The sequence below is a fragment of the Fusarium phalaenopsidis genome (genome assembly GCF_050370095.1).
Source record: "Fusarium phalaenopsidis strain FUZ10S chromosome Unknown contig_32286, whole genome shotgun sequence".
NCBI classification, from domain to species: domain Eukaryota; kingdom Fungi; phylum Ascomycota; class Sordariomycetes; order Hypocreales; family Nectriaceae; genus Fusarium; species Fusarium phalaenopsidis.
The window spans coordinates 2,601,716-2,621,791 of NW_028145413.1; the positions used below are offsets into that span (position 1 = coordinate 2,601,716).

The following is a 20,076-nucleotide window of genomic DNA, read 5'->3' on the forward strand; positions in this document are numbered from 1 at the left end:
ACTTCGTAATCAATTGATTGGTCTAGGTTAGTCAGACTTTGACCTTGAAAAACTTGTGTTGTTTACTCGCTTCCCACCACCATCGCACATTAATGACACTGGATCACTACTCGAAAAGGCACTCTAGTCTTTCTTTTCTTTTCTTTTTGTAGAGAAGTATTCAGGCCATATTTCTCCTTGTGGCCTATTCTATTTCTCTTAACAGACTCAAATCTAGCAACTTTGCTCATCAACGCAGACATATGCAATGAACAGTCGGCTCAAGCCTTGCTTCTTGGGTGTTGGAGGCCTGACCAACCTCCAATTCTCATTTGAGAAAGCAACTAGATGCCCCGTTCGCTGGTCCTCGTCGGGTTCCCGCTGGAAGCAACGTCAAGGCCGCGATGCGTACGCCAGGAATGCCAAAGTCCAAGGCCTCAAGAGTCGAGCAGCGTTCAAACTTTTAGAGGTGTGTACCCTGTCGTTGGCAATAGCCCCGGGACATGGGTCTGATTAGGAAAATAGATGGATGCAAAGTACAGGTTGTTCAAGAACAATGGGCAGACAGTTGTTGACCTGGTGAGTTTGTTGATTGTAATAGATTGTCGTTTTAGGGTGAACTCGAGCTCATGCCACGATAGGGATATGCCCCCGGAAGTTGGTCACAGGTTAGTCTTTCCCTTGAAGGTGTTCGTGGGACTTTAGACTCACTGGATTCTCCTAGGTCGCCGTGGATAGGACAAGACCTCATGGTCGAGTCATTGGCATCGACCTCATCCCAGCCCAGCCGCCGCAAGGTGTTGCTACCTTCCAAGGCGACTTCCTCTCTCCAAATGTCCAAGAAATGGTCAAGAACTTCATACTCGACACTCATAAACGCCCTCCGCCACTGCAGCACGAGGCCGGGCCGAGTGCCTCTGACGGGGTTGAGGCGTCGGAAATTGACCGTCCTAGCTACATTGACATGGAACGGCACGCAAGCTCTGAATCAGGATCATCGGAAGCCTCAGAGTCAGGCACATCGAGTCAACGTCTTGTAGATGTTTGTTGGCACCTCCCTTGCTGTTATCTAGGCCTCTGTACAATCCTTACTAACCGCCTATACAGGTTGTTCTAAGTGACATGTCAGCACCCTGGGATCAAACTTCCGGCTTCTACGTGAACAGCTTGAGTAATCCCTATCATAGGTTGATGAACACGAGTGGCAATGCCTTTCGAGATCACGCTGGCAGCATGGTGAGCAACATTCAAGCTTCGCAATAACTATAAGAGATACATTGTTGACTCTCGGCTTATAGGATCTGTGTGCCGCCGCCCTACAGTTTGCCAGCGACACCCTGAAGTCTGGCGGGCACTTTGTCTGCAAGTTTTACCAGGGACCAGAGGATAAAGAATTCGAGAAGAAACTGAAGACTCTGTTTGCCAAGGTCTTTCGAGAGAAGCCAGAGTCTTCAAGAAAGGTACGTGCATTTTCATGAATGGCACAGCAACCGTGAATGATGTTGACAATCACAATAGGAGAGTCGGGAATCATACTTTGTTGGGCTACGGAGGAAGCCAGGTGTTGTGATAGAGCCGCCCTCCCACATGGACGAGTAGTATGTTTATGGACTTTGTAAGATATATGTATCGCTGTAAGATAATGGCATGCGGTTGTTAACTTCATTCACTGGGACAATGGTACGATCAAGGCGGCAGCAATCCGCGAGAATTTCATTGATGAATTTTGTGATACCTAGGCACGCCAATTCCATGTAAGACCCAGTTGCAAGCCGAAAGACGACATCAATTGCCTCATAAGCTGGCCCAAACTCCACCCAAGGCCAATGATTTTCTCCCACTTCACGCTTAGACCTTGAAACCGCGCGAACGTCTTCGGCCACGAGCACGCTCGAACTTGCGGCCCTTGGACTGGATCTTGGGCTTCTGTAATGGTTGTTAGAGACTGTCACCCATGCATAACTACCGTACGCTCGTACCTTGTGCTTGTGGGGGCCAAAGCCGAAGTGCTTGACGGCCTCACGGGCGTTCTTGGGGCCACGGAGGATCAGGGTGTTGCCACCGGTGGGGGCACGGAGAGCAAGCTGATCCAGGGTGATGGCCTCACCACCGGCAGCAGTAATGCGGGCGCGGGCGGTGGAGGTGAACCGCAGGGCAGCGACGGACACCTTGGGGAACTCGAGGAGTCTGTTGTCATCGGTGACGGTGCCGACGATGACGACGGTTCGCTTCTCACCCTCCTTGTTGATGTTGGCGACAATTCGGGACAGGGAGACGGGAGGGCGGTTGATCTTGGACGTAAAGAGACGTCGGAGAACAACCTTGTTGAAGGAGGCGTCAGTTCGGCCTGGTGATTTTTTCTGTGATTAGCTTGCGTGCTCTTCGCTTGTGTGGGATGGTGCGGAAAGGGTGGACGTACGAGCCAGGAAGCGGTAGAGCTTCACCAAGAGCTTGAGGTAGACGTTGTCGCTCTTGGGGGCACTGCGGTGAGTGCCCTTCACGTGGTGGCTGTTCAGATCGATACCTGTGAGGTGAAGCCATCGTCAGCCAATTGGTTCAAGCATGCTCAAAAACGGGCAACGCTGTCTTGCGCTTTCGCGAACAAGATGGTGCCTTGGTCGCAGAGAGAGTGCACGAATGCACCCTCTCTACTCGCATACAGAGGCTGATGTTGAAAAGCTTCACGTACCCATGGCGGCGGTTGTCGCTGCGAAATTTGGCGATGTTGGGCGTGGAGTTGGATGCGACAAACAACCCTTCCTTCGCCTTTCGAAAAATTCAAGGGCTTTGGGTTGGTGGGGCCTAGCCCACAGCAGGAGCGAGCAATTTTGGGGCGGTCAGGTGTGGCAGTTAGGGCACTATTGCGTATCTCGTGACCTGTGCAGCGCTGTGTGCATTCGCCCCATCGAGGTTAGCGTCACCAAGAGCGGGAGCTAGCCCCATCCCTTCACCTTCCCCTGGGTTTCACACCGAGCTCACCGACCCTCGCCCCATCCCAATAGGGAGACCATGCATGATGCAAACTCATTGACAAGCAGCACATGTGAAGATACCAAGAGTGATAGCAAAATCCTTCATTTTTATCTCCGCAACCGATCGAATGTTCAAAATAACTGGTGGCGGTTCTCATCTATTGTCAAATGCCTTGGTATCCATCCTCATGCGGCAAGCAACCTCCGTAACGTCTAGTAACACAGCATCCACTATATAAATCGGGCTGCCGTCATCCCAAATACTGTCCCATGACTGTACACGTCTACCTCGCGTCTCCCGTGGTCGCGCCATTCCTTGTTCCTTTTTGTTCATCCCCCGTACCGGCCGTCAAACCCAAGCAAATTTGGAAAAACTCCCTGTCTTACAGACTATGCTCACACACTTATACACACAAATCACAGGGAGTGTGGTTCAGCATCGGGGCCGAGGTTGACTAGGAAGTCGCGTGTCATCTCGAAACTCAGCCAACTCGACGCCATACTGGGGGCCACCTTGAGAAGGTTGGGAGCAATTCCTTTATAAAGACCTTTCAGTCCTTCTTGCATCACGATGACTCGGATAGCATCTGTGATGCCCTTGTATTGGTAACCCATGCCTGACATGGTGTTGATCTGGAACCGACGGCGCAGGACATCACTGCATGCGGAGTCAATAATAGTTCATATCGCTTCTTTGCCGAAACTTACAAGGGATAGGTGCAGGTTTGTGCTACGGCTCCAGATATAGCACCGGCCAGCAGCTTCCGGGTCGCATTTGGGTTTTGCTCTCCTTCCGGCGTCAAGTATTTTCGAGCTGATTCATACACCATAAAGTTGAGACCGACCTGAAGCAATTAGCATAGGCTTGGGAGATCGGATGGCTGAAACATAGGACTCACATATGGTGCGACACCAGCAACAGTGGGAATAATACCCCGATACAAGGCCGACATTCCTCCCTCAGTCTTGTACATGGAAACCAAGGTTGTCCACATGCCAGGCAATTTATCCGGTCTCTCTCCTAGCTCGGCAAAACTTGCAGACTGGATCGATAATCGAGTTCGTACAATATCGAGGGGATATGTGAAGACGACTGAGGTGATACCGGCCACACCACCACAGATGAGGCGCGAGAGTGGTGACAGGTCAGCGCCTGGATAGTGCTCAAAGATGTTCTGAGTTGTTGTCAGTAGCTGACCACGACTTCTCGTTGGACCTTGTCATTATACGTACTCGCTTGTAGAAGTTGTAGCTGCTGAATTGGACAGCCGAGTATGGCACAATTCGAATGCAGTTCGTACCATTGCCGCGCATAAAACCTCTCCAACCCTCTTCCCTCCACATCTTGGCCAGCGCCTTTCCTACTGAAAGCTTATACGCATCTCGACCGACGCTCTGGACTTGCATGAGGATCTTGAGTCGTTCTAGGGGGGAGACGACGGTTCGGGAAACGGCACCGGCGACACCGCCTGCGCAGAATGCGGCGACGACTGGTCGTGAGAGAGTATCTCGGACCTGTAGGAGACGGCCAGAGGCCACAGGCTCCGAATTGACCACTTCTGACCCTGGCTGAGAGTTCCAAAGTTAGTATGGCTTCGCTGAAGAAAAAAGTTACCCCTGGCGAGCAGGAGGACAGAGCTCTGATCGACTAGTAGGCATTGACATACGGCAGACATGGCGGCGATTGGCCCTAAGGCGTCGTATACTAGGACTCGGTTGCAATTGAGTCGAGACGAGGCTCCCGTCTTGGTTGGATGAATATGGGGTTCGCAGTTGCTGGTAGGCTTCCAATGTCGAGCAAGATTGGGCGAGCCTCAAGGCTCGGGTGAGGGCCGCGAGTGTCGAGGGTTTGCTCCTCAGCAAGATTCAATCGAGCGATTATAGCCCCAGGTGTTACTGTGGTTCGAAGGACGACGATTGCATGCTGGGAAGGAGAGGTAAGAGCCTGTCGGCAACCATCGGTGGAGAGCCGGGATACGTCTGCGCCGGGACCGACACGCGACGGGGCGTGCGGGCGGGTGATGGGCGGGCCGAATCGCAGATTGCACGGCAGCTGTCGCCTTTTAATGGACTCGCTGGAGGGTGCGGGAGGGGATGTAGTCGGACGGAGAGGGTGTTCGGTGCCGTCAGTGAGGAGGCGGATGGGGCGCGTGAACCGGCGATGCGGATGACTTCGGGGCGCGCGCGTGGTCCCCCCGGTTTCCGCTCGGGGGAAGCAAGAAAGGACCTGGAACGCTTAATAGTGGGGGGAGGGGAAAACCTCGCAGCCAGATCAGGCACTTTGGCTCGTGTAGGGTAGCCAATCCTGTCCTGTATACATCCTGGGGCTGGCTGAAGGAGGCTGATGGGGCTAGGGTGAGACCCGAGGTTGACAGCAGATGAGGTTGAATGACTGCGACTTGACACGCGCACAACGCAGGCGATCTAGAGTCATGCAGCGACCTGCATCAGCATGCCACCAAGCTGAAAACACAATGGAATTCTGGCGACAGCGTATTACTCCTGTGGACGGACAGCCCGAGGCGATCTTGGTACTGTGTACCTGTCCGCCTACTCCATCGACTCGGAGAGGCGTCAACCTGACGCCGGATGCCGCCAAGCCCACAGCCATCAACCACACTGTTTTTGGCTAGACACAGGGACAAGGGGAACATGACAGGCCTACAATGTGACTGGACGGAGAGCAAGGCGCGACAATGGAACCAGTCATATTCTGAGGTCGCATCCAATGTCATCACAGCGATTTGTATCAAAGAAAGCTGAGTCGATCGAGGAGTTGAGCAATACAGATTCGTGACCCGTTGCGCTGAAACATGTTACAGGATAAACAGTCTAAACTACCTACGAATGAGTACTACTTCCAAATGAAACGCACCGTGGCGAAAACCACCAGTCTTGGAAAACAAGGTTACCCTACCCGACCTTGTGGCTGACGTCGCTGCTTGTACGCTACCATGCACCCGGTCGGGGTATTCAATCAATATTAAAACATCTTGAACCTGTCAAGTGAGGGAAGTAGCCGAGGCCCAGTCAGAAAGCAGAAACTTTTGCGTGAAGAGCCCAGCCAATACCCGGCGGGCCTTCCCAATGCTGCAAGCGACAAGATTACTCGGCGACATCGAGGTCGTCATGGGCAGGAGGGGGGCTGTCCAGGGCTATGTTTGGGGTCAGCATGGTATTTACTTGGTGTAACAGAATACGTACGCTTTCGCTCGTCGCCGTTAACACCGTTCTCCCTTCGGTCACGGTCATCGCGCTCATCCTTGGAATCACGCTCACGGTCCCTAGAACTTGTGTTAGCAAATCTCCAACATCAATGGATGCAGTAGCCAAGTGTAAGCTTACCGGTGGTCAGGGCTGCGGGAGCGGTCCCGATCGCGGCGGCTGTCTCGGTCGTAGTCGCGGTCTCGGTCACGTCGCTCGTCTTTGCGAGGCGAGTATTCGCGGGTGCTGCGACGAGGGGAGGGCGAACGTCCCCGTCGGGGAGAGCGGCCACCACCACGACGGTCCCGATCGCGACCGGACTCGAAACGCCAGGATGCGGAAGGAGGAGTGCGGGCCCACTACGTAGATGTCAGCAAAGCTGTCCAGGAGCAGAAAGGCTACAAAGTGTTCCGAGAAAACATACCTCGATCTTCAGGATGTCGTCACGGCCAATGCGCTTGTTGTGCATCTCGTGGTAAGCATCATCGGCATCGCGACGATCCTCATACTCGACAAATGCGAAGCTAATGGAGGATACAGTTAGTGGTGCAGAGAGCGAAGGGAGTGAGAACACCCACAGACGGCTAGACGTCGACCTAGGAGCTGGAATGTCGCAACGCACAAGGCGACCATAGCTGCAAATAAGTATGTCAGTATATGCCAGACGCACAGCGTAATCCAACATAACGCCTTGGGGCCCCCTTTTGAACATGGAATGCCATGTGTATTCTCGCGCCGATGTTTGAAAGACTCGGCGTCGACTCGAACGAAAAGCGACTGCGCAGTGGACGAGCGGACGCATCGACGGAACGTGACAAGAGAGGGGAGGATGCAAGGCTGGGGACGTGGGCGCGTGCGGAAACGAGAGGGCGAGGGCGGGCGCGAGGACGACGATGGACGGCGAGGCATCATTTCCCAGGCAGAGACAGTTTTACAAGCTCTCTAGCCTAGGACGTGGATGCGGACGTGGGTTCGCGCGAAAACGAGAGGACGTGGGCGTGGACGAGGGCGTGAGCGTGGGCGTGGACGAGGTTGACATACCGTTCGAACTCGTAGGCGAGGTCGCGAGCGCGGGTGCCGTGGCTAAAGCCGGTCACATAGAGAGTGGTGCCACCGCGAGACATGATGAAGGTGTTAAGATGACGCTACTGAGCGACTGGGGAAGGGGAACCGATGAAGCAGTTCCGAAAAGCCTTGGGGAGGAGATGATTGATGGAGAGTGTGCTTGTTGGTGATGTTGTATCAAAGTTGAACGTGTGGTCACGAGGTGTTGGTAAGGCAGGGAAAGTTTTGATCCGCAAGCCGGATGCTGACGTAATACGTTTTTGCCTTGACCAACACTCGGACAGTCCGTGAGGCTGGAAGGGAAGTCACTCTGTAAAAAAAAGTTAAACGCGACAACTACCTACCTACAAAGAGAAAGGAGAGAAGCTGGACACGGGAAAGAATGATGGCAATGCCTTATTGCCAGACTCTCGTTGACTTCCCGATATAGCTATGAGCGGGCGCAGAGGTGGTTAGGTGCTTCTTAGCTCCTGTGGCTCACTGCCCTGGTCAGGACGGCCGACCGTCCGTGTTACAGTACTCTTCAGCCTTGTGCAGCCTCCAACTTCTTGAGCGAAAACGGCGAACATGGGAGACAAGGGATATATCGAGCTGATGACATTGAGGTGTCTGACACATATGGAGGCCGGTGGCACGCAAACCCAACGCCTATCTACCTCGGCGGTTGCCCCCGATCTTAAAACGCCGGAATGCGGAGCTGATGTCGCCGGGCGACCGCGGACCCGATATGAAGTCCGGACTCCGACGGCCATCTAGATGCTCATGGAATGGAATCTGATAGAGATTTGACGGGACACGCTGCATCTTGGTATGAGGTCATAGGTTCCTCAATACACGGCGAATCGGGAATCTGAACAGGGTCCTTCCTTCGTCATGTCGCGTCACCTTACACCAAGAGTTGGTCAGCAGGTGAAGTTATGAGGTGCCGTGAATTCAATGCAATTGCATGTGAGGTGAAGCAGCCTCGCCTTTGAAATCTCTACAAAGAAGACCGAGGCAGTGGCTATTATCGCTCGGCGCCCGCGCGCTTCGTACCGCCGGGATCCATCGCTCGCCTCCGAGCGTCCCGGCCATCTGCAAGCCTGATCCAGGCAAGGTGAGGATCCAATGCTTCAAGCAAAATGACGTGGTGTGGAGGTTAGTCACATAACATTGGGTGATATGCCTGACAGAGGTAGAAAGTAAGCATATCAATGCTATTCTCATACGGCATCCTCGGATTGCAAATGCACGAGACCAGGGTTCTCAACCAGGTTACCGGTGCCCGCGTCAAAGCCTAAGACCGACCACATGCTTGATCGCCAGCCGTTGCATCCGGAGAGATTCAGAAGCCGGCCATCTTCGGTAGTTATTTCAGGAGCCTCATTGCCCCTCGCATCACTTCCATTTCTCCTTGCTGGGATTCATATCATCATAACATCCGATTCTTACTCTCACAATACATCTCGTCTCCGTTGCTTCATCATAGAAGAACGTCTTTCGAGTCACATTGTCTTCATTTTTGCCTTTTGTTCTACTTATCACAAGGATTACAATTTCACCTACGGCACGTTTCTATTCAAGAGACATGGCCTCCCCTCTCACTCCCGGGGATGCCCCGCTCTCCGGCCGGGGAGCCGGGGCTGCCGGCAAAAGCCCCAGAACACCGTCGCCGACCATTCAACGACCACCACCGAGGTCGCTTGGGGATGCGCTGCGGGCTGCTGGAATGACCATTGATGGGCCCAGTACAGGGCCCGGTTCAGAAACTCCAAGCGAAGAAGATTACGAGGAGAATATTCGACCCACCCTGGCAGAGCCTCACGTTGTCCGACAACGTTACACCCGTCACGGTCGGCAACGAGCAGAAACACCAAGTTTCTCAGCCGTTGATTTCAAAGACATCAATAAAGATGCGAGTTTGCGATTCTCTCGCCGTGACTCTGGTATTCATATCGTCCCAGATGACGATAAGAGCCTGCAGCAGTTGTTGAAGGCGAGTTCTCAATGGACACAAGATGCCAGCCCAAAGCGTCGCCCTCGCAAGTTTGCCGATCTCGTCTTTACTCGCCAGTTCTCGGCGTTTGACCGTCAAAACCCATCCTCAGTCAACAGCCCATTCCATGGATTTTACACCCTTTTCTGGCTTGCTGTCACACTCTACGTCTTGAAGATTTCGGTAGAGAACTGGCAGGTCTATGGAAACATTTTGGGAACCAGTGACATCGTGGAGACCATGTTCCACCGAGACGGTAAGAAACCGCTGTTTTTGTTCTTGTACTTCTTTGCTAACTTGCATAATAGTGATTCTGCTTCTAATTTCTGACGGCATCATGTGTGCACTTACAGCAGTGACTTGGCTCATTCAACGATGCGTGTTTGCTAACTACCTGAACTGGGACGGAGCTGGATGGGTCATCCAACACGTAAGTGGTGCCATATCAGATCCCACAACATCGTTACTGAATCTCATAGATATGGCAAACTCTCTTCATCGCAGGTGTGGTTGGTTTGACCCTGTGGCGTGATTGGCCATGGACTCATACCGTCTTCTTCGTCCTTCACGGCATTGTCATGTTGATGAAGCAGCACTCTTACGCTTTCTATAACGGCCATCTATCTACAGTCTACAAGAGCCGTATGGCTCTTTCGAAGAAGCTTAAACAACTCGACCTTGTACACCCAGCGACAACTCCTTCGCAGACTGAGCCTCCCGCATCCGCCATTTCAACACAACATCTGAATGCTCCCCCATCTGCCGAACAACGCCGAAAGTCCATCTCGGGGCACCAAAACACAGAAGAAAGTGACATTGACAAGATATCACGGGCTATCGCGTCAGGCGAGCCCCTGGATGATGAACAAATTGTCCTGTTTGAGCGCATCATGAAATGGGAGATTGATGCCCTGTCCGACGAGCTCAAGGGCACCGCCAGCACAGCCGATAAAGCATACCCACACAACCTCTCCTTTATCGATCATTACAAATGGATCCCGCTTCCGACATTAGTGTACGAGCTCGAGTATCCGCGGTCAGACTCCATTAGCTGGACCTATGTGTTTGAGAAGGTTGCAGCGATGATTGGCGTTCTCTTTGTCATGATCCAAGTCTCTCAACATTCCATGTGTAAGTCTTGTATGCTAGTGGCTCGATATAATATGTACTGACAAAAACTTACAGATCCTGTCGTGATGAAGACAGTAGAGATGAAGGAGAACGGCGTGCCCCTCTGGGAAAGGTTTCAGCAGTTTCCCTGGCTCCTCAGCGAGCTGGTATTCCCATTTATGATGGAATATCTGGTTAGTTGCAAAGGTATATCGGATGAAGGCAAGAGACTAACTGTAATAGCTTGCTTGGTACCTCATTTGGGAGACTATCCTGAATATCCTGGCCGAGTTGACCTACTTTGCTGACCGAAGCTTCTACGATGCCTGGTGGAACAGCGGTAGGCCACCTAGAGTCCATATTGATCAAGAGCACATGTTCTAACATGAAAATAGTATCATGGGACCAGTTCGCCCGTGACTGGAATCGACCAGTCCACATCTTCCTTCTCAGACACGTTTATCACAGTTCTATATCTTCTCTGAAGGTCAACAAGCACACTGCCACTCTGATCACATTCTTTTTGTCAGCTTGTGTTCATGAGCTGGTCATGTGGTGCTTGTTCAAGAAGTTGAGAGGCTACCTCTTGTTCCTCCAGATGTGCCAACTGCCGGTGAGTCTGCCTCATCCTTTTCCAAGGATGTTAACTAGTACACTTGCTGACCCCTTATCCCATAGCTTGTGAGACTGAGCCGCACCAAGTGGCTACGGGGACGAAAGACATTGGGGAACCTCATATTTTGGTTGGGTATCTTTACGGGGCCAAGCCTCCTATGCAGCCTGTACTTGATCTTGTGATTGAGGGCTGCACATAGTTTGAATGACAGTAGAAACCATTTTAGCATGGCGTTGGAAAGACAATAGACTGATTACGGCAATTTGAGTTCATAGAGAGCAATGCTATCTACAAAAAACACTCTTGGAATGATGTTGGGTAATAGTCGGGATACCACTGCTTTCCACGAGAAACCGCTGCATCAGCGGATAGCACTGATATGCTCACCGATTTTGACTACTCATTGGCAGCACTCAGAATATCACTATCCAGGGATCCTTACTGCAACTGGAGCTTATCGCTTGTCACTTTGCACACGCACTGGTTTGAAACAACAAGATGTCCTTGAAAGGACGATAGTTTTGGGAAAGGATTCGATATTTTTGGCCCCTGAATGACAACCCCTCCAGACCACGCCGTCGCCAAATTCCAAACTAAATTTACATCTTCTCGTGAGTCGCCATGAGAGAACCTGGTCAAGATGATTAGAACAATGTGATTTAGTCCAGACTCTTCGAGGGGACTCACCAATAAATGTAGTAACAAGACGGCTGCGTACTTGGCAGATATCCTCTGGAACCAGCCAAATGGTGGCACCAAGCTTGCGGGCAATGCTGATGCTCAGCTTGGCGTTCATATAGGCATCCTCATCCGTCTGTCCGGGGGTCACGAGATCGTAGTCGACATAGCTGCTCTTCATTCCGTTCAGGACATCCAAAAGGAAGATACCAGAACCGATGGCAGGATCCTTGAAAGAGCGAATGGCCGAGTTTCTGCCACCCTTGCGGGACATGTCGTTGGCCCATCGCACCATCTCAGAGTCTGTAATCTCCCTCTTGCCAAGCTTCTGAGCCAGGGATGAAAGAGTGACAGTGATATCCTTGCGCATAAGCTGCCACACGAGGCCAAGAGTCAAAGTTCGCTGACCGTCGGTAATGTCGGCACCCTGAATGCCCACTAGCGAAAAGCGGTTTTGCTTGCCCAGCTCGATCGCATAGTTGGTGTTCTCCACAGCCTTGAACCTCGACATCTCTCCACCATGGGCTGGTCGCTTGTTGACGTGGCGGGGGTTGACGGAACCGGGGATCACCTTGTCGTAGGCTTGGAGGAGAATGCTGCCGTCTCGAAGATCATCGAAGAAGGATACGACAGCTGGTTGCACATCCAGACTGTTGAGCCAAAGAGTAAACACTCTTGCCTCACGCTCACCCTCCGCATCGAAGTCCTCGACCTCAAGCTTCTCCTCCTCGGTGATAGGATCGAGAGCGGGGTGATTGTTGAACAGGTTGGCAACAAATGCTAGGTTCAGCTTCGGGTTTCCGGCGACAAGAGACTTTGGTGTCAAGAACTTGCGGCAACCAAGCTTGTCGGCCTCCTGAAGAACCGCCTCGGCTCGGTCGTGAAGATCCTGCTTCTGCAATGGTGCACGTGTGACTCCATATTCGGGGCCAATTTGTGCAAGCAAAACGGCGTAGTTCTCGCCGTCCTTGACATCGGAGGAGAAGTTGTTAACCCTGTTACAAAATATTAGTAAATGCTGATCTTGTGTGGTTCGAATTGACGTACTTGCGCCCCCAGTTGGCAGCCTTGAGATGATAGTTGAACCACCGGAGCAAGATTTGCTCGGGGGGTAGTCTGAGGAACTGCTCGAGAGTCTCATCCTCCTCAAGCAATCGGTAGAGCTCGGGGTGCAGCTTGATATCAATCTTGCCCAACAGTCCACGGCGAATAATCTGCCAGATCAGACCCAGGATCAGATGCTCCCTGACCTCGATGATGTCGCCGGCACCAATGTTCACAACAGAGCAGCCGATACCCTTGGCGGATTCGATAACGATGTTGTTGTTCTCACTCATCTGGAAGGCGTTGAGATTTTTCGTCTTCCTGCCGGGAATGTTGAGGACACGCTCATCGATGGTGTCAGGTACACTGTCGTTGATGAGCTTGGCGAGAACCAGACCATCCTTGCACTCGTCGAACATCTCAAAAGTGTCGGTAGGGAATGGTAGACGGCTGTCGATGTCGGGATCGCCAGCGAGCACGGCATTGATGTGGCGGGTGAACTCGGTTCGCTCATCCTCGTTGATGGTGTGGGTGATGTTGGCATTGGAACCCTGGACATGAATCTTGCCGCTCACGCTGCTCTTGGAAGCATGCCCCCCAGTGCGCTGCGCGACAACGCCGGGCGCGGAAGAGGCGGATGGGCCCGTGGACATGCGCTTCTGGGCAGGGGAGGATTCGCGGAGTTTGGAGATGAGCTTGTGGCAGAGAGGTTAGCGACAGTCGTGGAAACTTGAGCCGGGAGACCTACGCTGACATAGTCCTCAAGTTCAACGCGCCGTGACGAGTCAAGCTCGACTTCCTTCAGCGCTTGGCGCACAACATCATAAGGCTGGTTTTCGCTCTGTTGCGTGGCCTTGATAGCAGTGGCCTCATCCAGGTATCCCTTGTCGTCGACATCGAGTCGCTGGAAGGCATCGGACAAGGAGAAGATTTCGTTCTGCTGGAACTGAGGAAACTTCCTATTGGGACGCTGTCAGTATTACGAGGCAGCCCGCGAGATCCGGCGCAACCGACCTCTGAAGCTTCAAAACGTTCATGGTGGGGGAGGGGGTCGCGCAGAGGGGGCGCGAGGAGAGATGGAGAGGGGCCGAGTTGTTAAGGCGAGGCCAGCACTCGAAGGGAGGCCTGCAATATTTGTGCGATACTTGTTGGCAGGGGCAGGTTGAGAAGATGTGGTCTTGATTCCAGTGACGGAGTTGAAGCTGGAAAGGATGATGCGAGAATTGGGCACCTGAAAGGGAGAGGGACCGTCTTTAGGTGGCATAGCATGGGTGGGGAGGTGTCCAAGCAGAGAGTCCGGCGCTGGTACTTTCTCAAGGAGGCTGACAAGGTACCCCTCCTTTTACGCTGGGTATTAAATGGCGGTAAACTCATAGCTGCTATACCTGATTGGCCAGACGGAGATACTTGTTTGTTTGGTCACTGCGGGGAGCTGTCCCTGGTGGGAGGACCTTCGGGGCTTGAGAGCGGTGATGTAATGGCCACCATTGGGATGGCAGTGCAGCGGATACGCGTTTACCAGGCGGCCATGAACAAGGTACGGATGCTTACGACGGAGATCTAGGCACCCTGTTTCGTTCCAATTCTTCCTTCATCTGCCTCCCAGGCAGGGTATTAGAGTGTAAGCTACTCCTATCAAAATGTTGCCGCCTGGAAGTGATTCGTAAACCAACTCGCTTTCGCAAATCATGAACCAAGCCCCACTCGGTTGCGTAAGGTCTACTCACCCACTTGGGTTTTCGTTTCCTTCGCATTGCAGGAGAAGAAAAAAAAAAAAAGTTGGGCCTGAACCAGCAGGAAAAAACGCGATAGGACGGAAGGGAAGAGACCCAAAACGCGCCTCCAAGCCTTTCACAATTTGTTTGTGACAAACAGCTAGCAAGACTGTTACAGCACCCTGTCTAATCCTTGGTGAGCCGAAACATCCTGAACATCCATTCACTACGCCGTACCAGGATGTCCCTTTGCAAGATCTGTGAGGAGTCGTTGGTGTTGCGTTTGGATCCGGACGAGGACGTGGATGATGAGGCTGGGGCGTCCAGCGCTGGCCCTAGCACAGTCTCGCAATCAGTCCCCGATGACCTCGAATTGCCTTGTGGATGTCACTTTCATTGGTATGTTGGATGCTTTTGAGACGATGGCCTGTAGTGCTACAATCTCGGCTAAAACGTCAATAGGCAATGCTTGTTGGACCAGTCTTCCGATGTAGCAGTCTCTCTCAAATGCCCGAGTTGCAGTACTTATTTGCCAGCGAACGACGCAGGGCCCTCGGCCACCAACCAGTTCCTCTCTGCGACCCCGGGCGCTGCAATTCTCACGAGATATGTCAACGAGGGTGGCGTTCAGGAAAACCTAGACATCCTACCATCGATTACTGAGGAGGCATACCTCGAGAGCCACCCTGAGGCCCGTCCGGCTCGTGCGTTGCATGTCATGTCCGCTGAGGGCGACGTTGGTGGAATTGTTGAGTTGCTCCGGGATGCGAGCGACGAGATTGAAGATCTGGCGTCCTTCGTCAGGTACCAAGATCCCCTCGCAGACATGAAGAGCGGGTTGCATCTTGCCATTGAACACAACCAGGAAGAGACACTTTGGCTTCTTCTCTGGCTGTGCTCTACCATCCCGGATGCGGCCTTCCCCGAAACTGCTCGCTCGGTGGCTCAAGTTCTGGGCATCGGACGCCTCTCCGTCCCGGCAGAGGGAGATATTCGTGGCCTGCGAGACAGCCATGGCCAAACGGCCGCAGACCTCGCTCAACAGAAGCAAGCTCAATGGGCTTCGATCCTTCAAACTGGACTACTGTCTCTATAACAAGCCGGAGCTATACGAGTATCGAGCCATGAATATACTCAGGGCTGGGTAAATGAGACATCAGTATTACTGGCTGAATGCCGAAAGTGCCGTCGTCGTGCTTCGCCTAACTCTTGCTCTCATCTCACTCAGGAGAGATAAGCAACCTGTGTCAGGTGGATGGGCTGGAATGCGAGGAAAGCATGCCTGCCGGCCTTGTGCGCCTGAGGGAAGAGGCGGCCAAGAATGACGTGCATCGATTCAACAAAGTCTATCTAACAGGGGCACGTTGTTTAGAGCTGGCAGGGGAATCCACATCCATCCATCCTGGACGGAGTACCTACGGAGTATTGAACTGCCTGATACACGTGGTGGCTTGGAACGGTGGCAGGGTCCTTGGGCACTTTGGATGCATCTAGGCATCCAGTTAAAAGCCGTGGTCAAACCTTCACAATGGGAATCGACCAATCTTTTCGCTAAGAAAAAAAAAAAAGTAACTCCTGTATCAGAAAAGTTGAAGCTTCCTCATCAACTGTGATAAAGTGCCCGTCAGCTGAGCATCCCTGGGTGAAGCTGTTCAAGCCCCCCCACTAATGTTACCAGGCGACCTTAGCTCAGGCACACGTTCGCGATTCGTGTCGTCACCTCCACTCTCGGCAAGGGACGTCATCTTCACATGAATCCTCCGCCTTATCGCAATTCATCAGAACACATTTGGCCTATCTTCTGTCAACGTCTTGGCCTTTGCCTTCTTTGACTTGATTTGTACGTTGCCATATTTCTGATGGCAATGTGTTTAATTTGAGCAAAACTCATATAACCATCATCATCACTGCTGCGACTGCAATCGTCACTGCTTAACAGCTCAGACTGACCGATACCAAGGCTAGCTAGGCTTCATCATTCAATCTATCACGCCGGAAATCCGACTTTACAACGGGATCCCCTGGGAAGAAATCCGCGTTGGCTATCTCGTGTTTCCGAGGACGTTCACTCACCCTGACTTCGGCTTCGCAACGGTCTGTTGTCCTGCTCACCAACAGGTTTTCGCGCTGTATATGGTCACGATCATATCGCGCCACCATGGCCTCAGGGGCAGCCGAAAAGAAGACTGAAAAGTCTTACTTGAGTTCTGCTGTCGACTCCATTAATCCATGGGCCAGTAGCCGCAGTACAACTCCTACTCAGAAGGCCAAACCGGAGGAAGCTCGACCAGCTCCTGTTCCTGCGAATCCTGACGATCACAGCACGACGCATCTCTACGGCCAAAGCTTTAAATCATACCCTGCAGGATGCCCGCCTTTAAGAGTCCAGTGGTTTCACGCCGTTGACGTAAGGACTCCTCTGACGTTGCTGGTTCTTAACTGACCACGCCGGTAGGTTCCTAAGCGGAAGCCTCAGTTGACCTCCCCTAGCCGTCCAGCACAACCTGAAAAGCCTGCAACGCCGCCAAAGAAGTATTCCGCCTTTTCTACCTCCGATTCCAAGGCCTTGGAGGGAGAGTATCAGAAGTTGTTGGAAGCGATGGAGGACGCTCGGAGTCAGGCTCCTGGTGCCCGTCTACCCTCAAGAAAGAGAAAAGCAGATGCGACTGGCGAGATGTCGGAGAAGGCCCTTGACCATGAGGATTCTCCTTCCAGTGCCGTTCGTGTTCCCGTGAATGAAGACTTTCTCTTTGATGTCGACATCGAAGCTCGAGAGCTGGCTCCTGTTTACTGGCTGGGCCCAGTTTATGAAGGTTCGCTGCGACACGACCTACCATTATCGTCAACTAACTGGCGTCAGTACGTCGAGGAACTTGGTTCTATCAAGATAGCTCGACATTACGTCCTTGCGAGGAGAACCTTGCTGCACAACTTGAAGAGGTGCGCATAATCATGCCTTATGCTAAAGATCAGTCTAACATATTCTCAGGGTTACCTCAAGACGAAGCCATGGCAATATGCTGGTATATCAAGCCGTTGCCCTTGCATTTGCAATCGTATTGACACTGACGACTTACCAGGCAGAGATCGTAGCCCATCGGGTGCGAGAAAAAACATTACCCCAAAAGCGTCTCGGGAAAATCTCAAGTCAACACCCTCATCCCGGTCAGCAAGCGCGACTCGCTTGAAGGAGCATAATGTCTCTGCTGCCAACGCTGACTCCCAAGGCCAATCGCAACCCCAAAGCTACCGGCTCTTCGGGACCTATATGAATAGCATGGCCACTTACCAGGACGCCAATACGGCTTGGTTGACCTCAGACGGCATGCTTTCATGGGTCACTTCATCTGTGTATCAGAGATTCGGCGGTGGGAGCTACATGAGCGGGGTGAAGCTCGTCCGTGGGTATTCTGAGCCCAGTAAAACCAAGGACAAGGACAAGGATAAAGACAAGGGCGATGAAAGCCGATCAGCCACTGCCGATGAAGCCCTCTCGCTGGATCGGAAGCAGCAGAAGATGTTGAAGCGAAGATCAGCACCTCCGTCGACCCGTGCTTCCCATGACGAACCCGCCCACGATGACGAGCAGACCAAGACGGAGAGGGACCCTCGAGAAATCAGGCTGCAGCGTCAGCTATCGTCGCTCATTGAGAGTGAGGGGAGAACCAAGGCTGAAACGGAAGAAGAGATCCGCCGGCGCGAAGAACAGGAGATACAAGACGACTACACTGGCCAGGCCGGCGAGACCCAAGGACGTGAGATAGAACACCTGGTGCTGGTGACCCATGGAATCGGCCAACTCCTCAGTCTTCGGTATGTTATTAACCGAATGATATTGTGTTGCTTGGTCATCGCTAACCCTCCCTAGTATGGAGAGTGTCAACTTTGTCCACGATGTTAATATCCTCCGCAAAACAATCAAATCCGTATATGCCAACTCAGCAGACCTGAAAGCCTTGAACTCGGAGCTTGGGCCTGGGCCAGGAAATAGTCGCGTGCAGGTACTCCCGGTATGCTGGAGGCATCTTCTGGACTTCCCAAGAAAGCGCCAGAAGAAAGGTGAGCGCGACCTAGGGGACATCGATGGCGACGAGGATGAATGTGAGTCGTCTTAAAACTTGGCACTTTCAAGGTAGACTACTGACTCATATGACTGCAGATCCATCTCTGGACGATATCACTATTGAAGGGGTGGCCTTTGCCCGTTCCCTCATATCTGACCTTGCTTTGGATGTGTTGCTCTATCAGAGCTCTTACCGTGACCAAATTACGAGGATTGTCCTCAATGAGTGTAACCGCATTTTCAAGCTATTCAAGGAACGGAATCCAGACTTTAAAGGAAAAGTGCATCTGATGGGTCATTCCTTGGGTTCTGCGATCCTTTTCGATGTTCTTTGCCAACAGAAGCAAGATCGCCCTACCGAGCACAAGTCCTTGTTGCGTCTGTGGCCGATGCAGGATCGAACAGAATCGCCAAGCAAGAATACAGAGCTGGAGCTCGACTTCAATGTTGAGGACCTATTCTGCTTGGGCTCGCCGGTTGGTCTTTTCCAGATGCTTAAGGGACGGTACGATTAGAAACACCCTTGACCTGGCAGATGCCCTTGTTTGTACTGACAGCCTTGATTAGAACTATAGCCGCGAGACCGCGCCCCCATTCTGTGAAAGCCAAGGACCCCCAGAGCATGGATTGTGACGAAGATGTGCTCCGCACAACCCCCCTTGGGTCGGGGACAGAGCAAATATCCCCAGTGACCGGTCTGCCCGGAACCGTCGCGTCGCCCAAGGTTCAACAGCTCTTTAACATATTCCACCCATCAGACCCCATTAGCTATCGCCTTGAGCCTCTGATATCACGGTCCATGTCAGCATTAAAGCCTCAATTGTTACCCTACACGAAGAGGGGAATATTTAGCAATGTTACACCACAAGGGCTGACCGGGATCGGAACTATGGTTGGACAGAGCGTCAGTGGATTGTGGTCGAGTCTGAGTGCCGGCATTGCTAGTAACCTGCTCAACCGAAGTCTCGGTATCAATAGCGAAGAGGTGGCGAGGATAACAGCCAGCGCATCGCGTGGAGAATCACAGACCCTTGAAGGCGCGGGATCGAAGACTCTGGCGAGGGGTGATACTCCCGACGCTGAGAAGCGAGTGGCTACAGATGCGCGCATGAAGAAGCTCGCCGACTCCACGACCAATGCCTCGGACTTTGGGTCTGGCCTGAGCGACCACAGCCCGACGTTGATCGATGACGAGCTGGAGACCTTGTATTCCAAATTCCAGCAAAGCCGCACTCAAATGTCTAAAGAAGGGGAGACGACTACCACATCGGACGAAGATAAGAAGGCGCGCAAGCTACGCAAGGAAGAAGGGAAAGTTCGAGCACTCAACCGCAACGGCCGAGTTGACTACAGCATCCAAGAGTGAGTTTCTATGCCAGAGAGAACCGTTATTTGAAACGAATGGATCAAGACTAATCATAACTCAAGGAGCGTCCTGGACTTCAACCCAATCAATACAATCGCCTCGCACATGGGGTATTGGGCTGACGAGGATGTGAACCATTTCGTCCTCTCCCAGATGCTGTCGAATCGATCGAGGCGGAAGTCTGAATCCTAAGACGACATTCTGGCAGCTGTATATAAGCCCTGCCACTTGGTAGGGGGCACTTTGATATCGCAATAGATGGTTGGGAGTCAAGCTGGCTGGGGGCCTA

General features: G+C 52.5%; 8 protein-coding genes across 8 annotated transcripts; 4 read left to right on the forward strand and 4 right to left on the reverse strand.

Moving 5' to 3' along the window:
* Positions 1-247: 247 nt before the first annotated feature.
* On the forward strand, positions 248-1,578 carry LRP88_03112 (RlmE family RNA methyltransferase; the record flags this gene model as incomplete). Its single annotated transcript, XM_083239742.1, has 7 exons — positions 248-448; positions 505-558; positions 621-647; positions 704-1,021; positions 1,087-1,215; positions 1,278-1,439; positions 1,498-1,578. 7 exons carry the CDS (start codon positions 248-250, stop codon positions 1,576-1,578), a joined length of 972 nt encoding a protein of 323 aa, XP_083104872.1.
* Positions 1,579-1,827: 249 nt separating this feature from the next.
* Positions 1,828-2,672, reverse strand: LRP88_03113 (solute carrier family 25 member 42; the record flags this gene model as incomplete). The annotated part of the gene is made up of 4 exons (XM_083239743.1): positions 1,828-1,905; positions 1,959-2,326; positions 2,399-2,503; positions 2,669-2,672. The coding sequence occupies 4 exons, from the start codon at positions 2,670-2,672 to the stop codon at positions 1,828-1,830; spliced, it is 555 nt and encodes a 184-aa protein (XP_083104873.1).
* Positions 2,673-3,368: 696 nt separating this feature from the next.
* On the reverse strand, positions 3,369-4,627 carry LRP88_03114 (uncharacterized protein; the record flags this gene model as incomplete). Its single annotated transcript, XM_083239744.1, has 5 exons — positions 3,369-3,609; positions 3,660-3,796; positions 3,851-4,126; positions 4,185-4,516; positions 4,567-4,627. 5 exons carry the CDS (start codon positions 4,625-4,627, stop codon positions 3,369-3,371), a joined length of 1,047 nt encoding a protein of 348 aa, XP_083104874.1.
* Positions 4,628-6,078: 1,451 nt separating this feature from the next.
* LRP88_03115 (splicing factor SR family protein) lies at positions 6,079-7,279 on the reverse strand (the record flags this gene model as incomplete). The annotated part of the gene is made up of 6 exons (XM_083239745.1): positions 6,079-6,106; positions 6,158-6,235; positions 6,297-6,514; positions 6,580-6,679; positions 6,734-6,790; positions 7,197-7,279. The coding sequence occupies 6 exons, from the start codon at positions 7,277-7,279 to the stop codon at positions 6,079-6,081; spliced, it is 564 nt and encodes a 187-aa protein (XP_083104875.1).
* A 1,508-nt stretch (positions 7,280-8,787) lies between these two features.
* On the forward strand, positions 8,788-11,103 carry LRP88_03116 (MBOAT, membrane-bound O-acyltransferase family-domain-containing protein; the record flags this gene model as incomplete). The annotated part of the gene is made up of 7 exons (XM_083239746.1): positions 8,788-9,451; positions 9,504-9,625; positions 9,675-10,326; positions 10,381-10,499; positions 10,549-10,645; positions 10,701-10,918; positions 10,984-11,103. The coding sequence occupies 7 exons, from the start codon at positions 8,788-8,790 to the stop codon at positions 11,101-11,103; spliced, it is 1,992 nt and encodes a 663-aa protein (XP_083104876.1).
* A 417-nt stretch (positions 11,104-11,520) lies between these two features.
* LRP88_03117 (fimbrin) lies at positions 11,521-13,680 on the reverse strand (the record flags this gene model as incomplete). Its single annotated transcript, XM_083239747.1, has 5 exons — positions 11,521-11,552; positions 11,609-12,594; positions 12,647-13,338; positions 13,392-13,602; positions 13,658-13,680. 5 exons carry the CDS (start codon positions 13,678-13,680, stop codon positions 11,521-11,523), a joined length of 1,944 nt encoding a protein of 647 aa, XP_083104877.1.
* Positions 13,681-14,599: 919 nt separating this feature from the next.
* Positions 14,600-15,454, forward strand: LRP88_03118 (uncharacterized protein; the record flags this gene model as incomplete). The annotated part of the gene is made up of 2 exons (XM_083239748.1): positions 14,600-14,757; positions 14,821-15,454. The coding sequence occupies 2 exons, from the start codon at positions 14,600-14,602 to the stop codon at positions 15,452-15,454; spliced, it is 792 nt and encodes a 263-aa protein (XP_083104878.1).
* Positions 15,455-16,516: 1,062 nt separating this feature from the next.
* LRP88_03119 (DDHD family phospholipase) lies at positions 16,517-19,979 on the forward strand (the record flags this gene model as incomplete). Its single annotated transcript, XM_083239749.1, has 9 exons — positions 16,517-16,765; positions 16,814-17,171; positions 17,219-17,298; positions 17,348-17,381; positions 17,439-18,171; positions 18,227-18,459; positions 18,518-18,926; positions 18,989-19,783; positions 19,850-19,979. The coding sequence occupies 9 exons, from the start codon at positions 16,517-16,519 to the stop codon at positions 19,977-19,979; spliced, it is 3,021 nt and encodes a 1,006-aa protein (XP_083104879.1).
* Positions 19,980-20,076: the final 97 nt, after the last annotated feature.